This window comes from Brienomyrus brachyistius, chromosome 16 (assembly GCF_023856365.1).
Source record: "Brienomyrus brachyistius isolate T26 chromosome 16, BBRACH_0.4, whole genome shotgun sequence".
NCBI classification, from domain to species: Eukaryota; Metazoa; Chordata; class Actinopteri; order Osteoglossiformes; family Mormyridae; genus Brienomyrus; species Brienomyrus brachyistius.
In genome coordinates, this window is record NC_064548.1 from 27,129,018 (window position 1) to 27,136,928 (window position 7,911).

Consider the following 7,911-nt stretch of genomic DNA (forward strand, 5'->3'; position numbering starts at 1 on the left):
GACTGAAATTCCTGCTTAAAAACTCGTTCTGCATTTCTTTTTGATGTCAGGTGCCTGATTGTGAGATTCTTTTTGACATCAAATGGAATTTTTGGGAAGTATGTCCAATTTCCATATATAGTTCAAATGTATTAAGTTAGGCTAATTGGCATCTTTAAATTGTATGTGTGTGCATGTTGTCATGAACCCGGGCGGGTCTGGCATGAGGGCGTGGCATGGGGCAGGCTGGGGAAAAGGTGAACGAACTGCCCAGCTCAGGGGACATTGGGGTTTATTCACAGCACGGAAAACACAGGGGATACTACAAAACAAAATCGACCACGGGAGAAAAAAGAGGATAACAATGACTAACTACAAATGGATTAGGGTACCAAGGGGCAGGTAGGTAAAGTGCAAATTACACATCTAACATACAACAATGACCCACTGGGCAACTGAATTAAGGCAGGGGACTTAAACACAGAAAATGAACCAGGCAACAACACAGCAGGAGTGAAACATGAAACAATCAACCAATCAGGAATGTGCAGGGCAACGAGCAATCAGCTACACACACAGGGACAGGCACAACAAGCGGCAACAGGTGAAACTAATAATTAACTCAAGGAACTGGGAGATCAAAACAGGTAAACTAAGAAACTGGCAAAGAAACAGAATCTAACGCTGGGGAATAACCAAAAGAGGTAAAACACAACCAAAAACAAAGCAAAAACCAAAGCAGAAAACAACCCACAAACTCGTAGGAACTAGAAACTGATAAATGAAACACTAGGAACAAAATACTAAAACAGGAGGTGGGATTTGAACACATGACAGAGGGCTTTACAGGTAGCCACACATTCACCTTACGGAACCATGCAGCAGGGAAAACACACTGGGGACTTGGACAACAGGGGAAGACAGGATGATCAGTGACATCTGCTGGCTAAACGGGAAGGAGAACATAAAAGACTCGGACAGACAGGTGCTGAGCCTGACGCATGTACTGTTTTGTGACAGACTGGAATTCTGAAGTGTACCCCACCCTTATAATCCACACTACCTGAGATAATCTCACACATGATACTGAGCAGGATATATACAGGAGATGGATGGTATTTGTATGGATGGTAATGTTTTCATCAAATTCTACTTTTTTATCTGCTTATTTTGCTGAGCCATATTCTCTTTGATGCAGAGTGCATTGATATCAAATACAGTGGGTATGATAAGTCTACATACCACTATTGAAATTGGAGGTACTTGTGGTGTAATGTCAGAAATTGCAGATAAATGTCAAGGGAAGAAAGAAACTAAAAACAGATTATTAAACAGTAAATAATTGAAAGTAAACAATAGAATAATAATATGAATAGAATAAAAAATGAAATGCCTGCAACAGCCTGGTTGCATAAGTTTGCAAAAACAAACTGGTACTTTGCGGAAGCAAATTTTGCATGTCTGTGTGAATGAGTCCATATCTGCTTTACCCACCTGGATTTTGCAGTTTTATCCCACTGCACTTGCAAAAAAAGTTAAACCTCCTTCAGATTGCCAGGGGATTGTCTAGTGCACAGCCATTCAGGTCATTCCACAGGTTCTGCTGTGGGACTGGGGTTTGGGAACTTACTGGACTATTTCACGACTTTGATATTCCTTTTCTGACACCATTCTTTGGTTGATTTAGATGTGTATTTTGGTTTGTTATCATGTGCAAAGTAAAATTTATATTCACCTTCCACTTTCTGATAGAGGCCAGCAAGTTTTTCCAACTAAATATCTTGTTATTTGAAGCTAGTCCATTTCCCATCTGTGTTGAATAGAGGCCCAGTCCTAGCAGAAGAGAATCAGCCCAAATCGTTATGCTTCACAGTAGGTATTTGGATGTTCTTTGGATGATGGTCTGTGTTGCTCTTACGTGAAGCAAGTTGAACAGGGTGCTCCTGTAAAAATTTAACTGGGCTTGGATATTCATTTTATGAGCAATGACTTCGTCTTACCACTGTGCCCCATAGCCCAGATATGTGAAGGACATCATTGTCTTAAGCAAAAAGTCACCAATGCCTGTTAGAGATTTCTGCATCTCCTTTAATGTTGCTTCTTACCCCCTGGTAAGTTTCTTCTCGCTCCTGTGATCAACTTCGGATGATCATCCTGATCTTGGCAATGTGCCTGTGGAGCTCCATTTCCCCCCTGATTGATGTTAGCCTTCACAGTGCTCTGTGGTACATGCAACATCTTTGATATCTTTTTATGCTCCTCACCGTCTGCTCCTTTTGGACCCTGGCAATCCCAGGAGGTCAAAACCACAAAAATTTCAAGAAAATCCTATATTGTTTTTTATTTGCAGCTATAAGAATTACTTTCATTGATAACAGTTGTATGCTGCTTACATTTGGATGGACAGTATCCATTTACAAACTCCATTATTAAAGAACCCATGCAACTAGATTTCTTTTTAATCTTAAATAATTTTCAATGTCAGAATCAAAATGTTGGATGTTTTATCGTGATTTTTGGCTTCACCTCATGAAAACCTACAATTCCAATAAGGGAGTGCTACACGCTTTTTTATACACTGTACATTTGCTTTAAATGTCATCTTGATATTCAACCGAATCCAAACCAATTACTGTAACGTATAAATATAATCAGTGTTTACATCTGCCACGAGTTCCAAAGCCTTGACATGCAGATGGCAGACAGCCCCATGTTTAATGTCAGCACACACTCTTAGACATAACGCTTAAAGCCCAACAGACACACTCCACTGACGAGCCCCGTTTGCGGTGGCTGCCACGTCTGGCTGCGCACGTGAAAGCCGGGTGAACATATGCGCAGAGCGAGAGCTGCGAGTACAGTGTCTGTCTGTGTTTAACGGTGTGTTTTACTCAGCATGCATAATGAAAACACACAGATACTGCATCTGCCCCGCCACTTACATTATAAACTACAGAGCCCCCAAATGAGCTTTTCCCTTACTGCTCTGTGGCTGAAACATTAAGGTGGCTAATCTTAGCATGATAGCATGAATTCATGTAATTATTATGCCTCTGTGTCATCTAATAAGAATATATTGCCTGGTACCCCTTGAATCGAGCCTTTACAGTCCTTTAATGTAGTCTCTTTTTTTTCTAAAACAATCATAAATCATTGTAATGATTGTCCCAGGCATCAGAACTGTCAGAATATTTCCCCACTAACGCACTAGGGCAAACATTTATCACAATAACAAGTAATGGTCCTGAGTAGTGTTAGATACACTATGAATGTGGTATGAGGTATTGATGGGGATAAATCAGACACTCTGCCTCAGTGACATGACAGTGGATATCTCAAAGGAGAGACCAAATAGAGGTCAGTGCTGAGAAAATCCACTTATCATTTATTTACACAATAAAGTGGGCGGCATGGTGGTACACATGTGTGTAGAGTTTGCATGTTCTCCCCATGTCGTCGTGGGGTTTCCTCCGGGTACTCCGTCCAAAAACATGCTGAGGCTAATTGGAGTTGGTAAATTGCCTGTAGGTGTGCATGTGTGAGTGAATGGTGTGTGAGTGTGCCCTGCGATGGGCTGGCCCCCCATCCTGGGTTGTTCCCTGCCTCGTGCCCATTGCTTCCGGGATAGGCTCCGGACCCCCCACAACCCAGTAGGATAAGCGGTTTGGATGGTTGGATGGATGGATATAGTATATACAAAGTATATATGTAGATATGTGTGTGTGGGTGGGTGTGTGTTTATATATAGTAGCTGTTACACCATGGTAATTGTAATTCAGATTAAAAATAAATCATGTATCTGTCCCTGTATTTAGGTCAGGTAGGTCGCAGGAGACCTGACCTGGGAATAATGGAATTTCTGGGCTGTATGTCATATCTGGATTCCATTGACATAACACAAGGGATGGATGGGTGGATGGGTGGATGGATGGATTACAAAAACTTCCTGCAGTTCCCTCAGTTGCTGTGGTGCTCTTTCCTGTGTGCTGCAGATGGGCCCCTCGGCCCCCGGGGGCTGGTGGAGGCCACGGAGATGTGCACTCAGGAGTGCCTGGTGCTGGGCCACTCAGACAACTGCTGGATGCCACCCAACCTTGGGACTTATCAACAGCCCAAGTCTCCCATTTCTGCCTTTGCCAATCAAAAGGACTGGGCCAAAGACAAACTGCTGAACGGCCACACGTTGACAAGGGCCTGGAAAAGTGAGGGTGGCCGGGACCAATTTGAAGAGCGGAAGAAGTTCGGGAGTGCCGAAGGACAGTTCACTCAAGGCAGTCACATGACAGACATTCCACTTGCTAGCTTGAAGTCGTATAAACATGACTCAGGTGCTGACAGCCCAAAGGAACATCAGTTATAAGAGTGTTACCACTCTGATGACTGTATGGGTCAGGCAGTGTGAGACATTACAACATTTTAGTTTACCTGACACTATTACTTTTTCTAGTTAGAAACATGTACCAAGTAGGCCTCTAGACTTGTACTAATGCAGGATATAAGCTGTACAAATGTACTTTGTTGACAATACATGTGATATTTTGCCAAATTATCGGCACTGGTTTTAGAATCATCATTTATTTGAAGGTCAAGATATGATGTGATAAGCTCCAATTTATTGGTCCCTCTTGTGAATTTATGATTAAGCTGGAAAAAAGTTATTATGGTTGAATAGTATATTCAAATATCGTGACGTGGTTGTTATTGAACTGTTTTGGGAATATATTACTCCACACATACAAAGAAAATGGGATTATGATTAAGACAGCAATGTGCTATTAACACTGTACGTGAACACTTGTTTAGTCTGTCATTGTTAAATTGTTTGTAAATATATCAAATACTAACCAACATTATTTACTTGTAATAATAATATGCTACCCGCACCATTTCAATGTTGATTCAGTTAAACAAATTGTTACTATTAATTTTGTTTTTACTATTTTGTTTCCTGTTGGTAAATTTTACTCCAGATTAACTGAATAACTGAATAGTTTAAACATTTTTGCTAAACAGCAAAAAGGCCTTTAAAGCTTCAGTACATTTAACGTAAAACTACATTGCAGTAGATATCCCAAATCTTTTAATAATTAAAACAAATATAACAACAAACTTATTTTTAATAAGTGTTTTGTGATATCAACAAATATCTAAATTTCAATATTTCGTTTTCATGAGGAATACAAGTAACTCACAGGAAACAAAGCTAAATTACTACCTTCAAATGGGAAATACACTCTATTGATTTATTGGTGATTATTTTTGTTAACAGATATCATGTATTGTGCCTTCATGACATTGTACCAGGCATTGTGCTGACATAGGTTATTAGAAATATTTGGTGTTTTATGCCTTGTTCAGTGAATGTTTGGCAGGTACCAGAACAATATTTTATCAAGCAAAAATATCACAGTATCATAAATGAAAAATAACATGGTCACAGAGGCATGAGCTGCAAAAACTACAAAATAACAAAAAAAACTAAACAAAAAAAGGCATGACAGCCAATTTAACAATGGAACAGCATGCAAAAAGAGAAATGACTACATTTACAAGTTATGTTGCATCATATGCATATTACATTTTAAACAATTAATTTGTACTTCGAAGATCTGTTCACTATGTACAGCACATTCATGTTTTATGTCACAGTAAAACGTGGGATGGAGTGAATTGCTTAATGCAGTATGTTCGTCAGTTGTTGGGTTGTTCGACATCATAGGTATTTAAACAGCTATTGCAATAAATGTTTTTATTATGTCTGTTCTTGTTTTGCATCATTAATTTTATTGTGTACTATTGTCAAATTTACAAAAAGACAGTACAGTAATACTCATCCTCGTTGATTTCAGATATACAGTAAGTTACTGAAAAACTAAAATATTAATTTTTAATTTAGAATATTGGTTCTTTTGATAAGCTTCTCAGATCCGATGAAACAAAGTTGAAAATGCAGTATTATAACAGTTACCGTAATGATAGCGAACACTGGCCCTGAGGAACAACACGGCGTAATGTGTCCAGTGAGAAAAAGTTCACTTTATCTCCAGAAATGGGCCAAAGAGAGAGAGTGATCTTATTTTGGGAATGTTTGCCATAACCTCATCTCCTCTGCAACCGACTTGCAGCTGATTAAAATGTCAGCCTAGGGTAAGTGGGTGGCCATTCAGTCAATTATCCTGTGAACACATCAAGATTGTTAAAGGAGGTCACCGAAATGTATTTAATATTTCAGAATAAGACCGCAAAACTGTCAGTTTCATAGCCAATGCAGAAGGCTAAAAAAATGTAAGATGGCTTTAGAAAAAATAAAGTCCAAAATTAAATTGCTATTTATATATATATATATAAAAGTCACCAATAAAAAAAAGGATAAATAATGACAAATAACTAGAAAAGACTTTATTGTTAAAATGACAGTAGTATATTCCCTGGACAGCTCCATCACCTGCCCCCCCCCCCCAATCCCTGCTCCTCCCACACCCCAACCTCTACAATTTTTAGAATTACTGGGTGGATGAACAGGAAATTAAAAATGACTTGACACATAACTACACCTACAGTATTCGTTTAGTACACATTTCATTTACATGCCAATTTGCACAATCTTTCCCCATGAATAAGGTGGTTAACATTGTGTATGAGGTATATCCGATGTCATTCATATTATTTGTATTTTTTACATGCCTAAATATCTATATTGTTTATTAATGTATTATTTACGTTCTCATTAGCACTATGGCCAGCGTGTTCCGCTACATAACAGTAAGAAGCATAACAAACACACCAGCTGTGTAACTAACTAATTACCATTGAATATCAAACCAACGCCATTGATTTTCTTTTGAGATTTTTTTTTTCACTGCACACACACACAGTTAGCTGGCAAAAAATGCTACACAGGAACAGTGGGGAGTACATAAAATCTGTAAAATCTCAAGCTTGTGATAACAAAATACTTGCAAACAAACAAAATTGTTACAGTATATTAGCCTTTTAATTGTGAAAATAAACATATAATTAATACAGGTGGTTCTCGACTTTATGAGCTAATTCGTTCCAAATTATTGCCCATCAATCGAGAACTCATAAAGCAGGAGGTATTTTCCCATACATAAAAAATAATTACTTCCGTTCCAGCAAAAAAATGTTCATAAATGTTTGCCAAATAAAGAAAGGAAATTCTAACAAATTATTAGAATTAACATTTAATAAAAAATATATGCACATTTAAACAGAAAAGTCCTTGAAGAAAAATAAAAATCACTTTTCAGCTGAAAAGTGTAACATTCACAGTCAGTTTTGGTCACCTTGATTTTCAGCAGATGGGCTTTTTTCTTCATGAATCCCAATCTGAGCTGGTGGAGATCAATCACAAACACTACATACAGTGAAGAGAACCTGGTGTATTAACGGATCCGGTTTGGTCATGAAATGAAGTGGTACGAATCGGGCGCCATCTTAAAATATGCTGTAAAATCTAATGCTGTGCTTGCATAGATGTGCAAAGTACAAATTAGGTGGCACTGTAAAATATGACATAAAGTCAAACGCGCTGCATGCAAGGTACATATATACATATGGAGCCTGCACAGTCAGACATTTCACAAAGGAAAGGTATCTGTACTACGTGTATAACACTAAACTAGTTATATGTACCAAGTATGAATAAAAATGGCAAAGTTGACAAAAAAAATTTTTGGGGGCCGGGGATGGGGGGGTGTTCGTCCATTGGTAAAATTTTACGAAAGTCCTACAATAATCCAAAAATATTGCTGTAATACCACCCAAGCCTATCCTACTCACTCTCCCCACCTCTCCAAAAAATCTCTATTACTGTAATACTCCAACTGTAAATAGGGCTGAACAAATAGATAATAACGATAATTATCACAATGTAATTTTCCTTGATATCGATATGTCAAATGTTCGATG

General features: G+C 38.4%; 1 protein-coding gene across 1 annotated transcript in view; it reads left to right on the forward strand.

Annotated features, from left to right (window-relative positions):
- The window catches only part of LOC125709580 (protocadherin-9-like), a 157,182-nt gene extending 151,444 nt beyond the window's left edge, over window positions 1-5,738 (forward strand). The window contains exon 5 of the mRNA XM_048978174.1: window positions 3,972-5,738. Coding sequence (XP_048834131.1) covers window positions 3,972-4,339 — 368 coding nt within the window. The 3' untranslated portion in view covers window positions 4,340-5,738. The remainder of the gene's footprint in view (window positions 1-3,971) is intronic.
- Window positions 5,739-7,911: the final 2,173 nt, after the last annotated feature.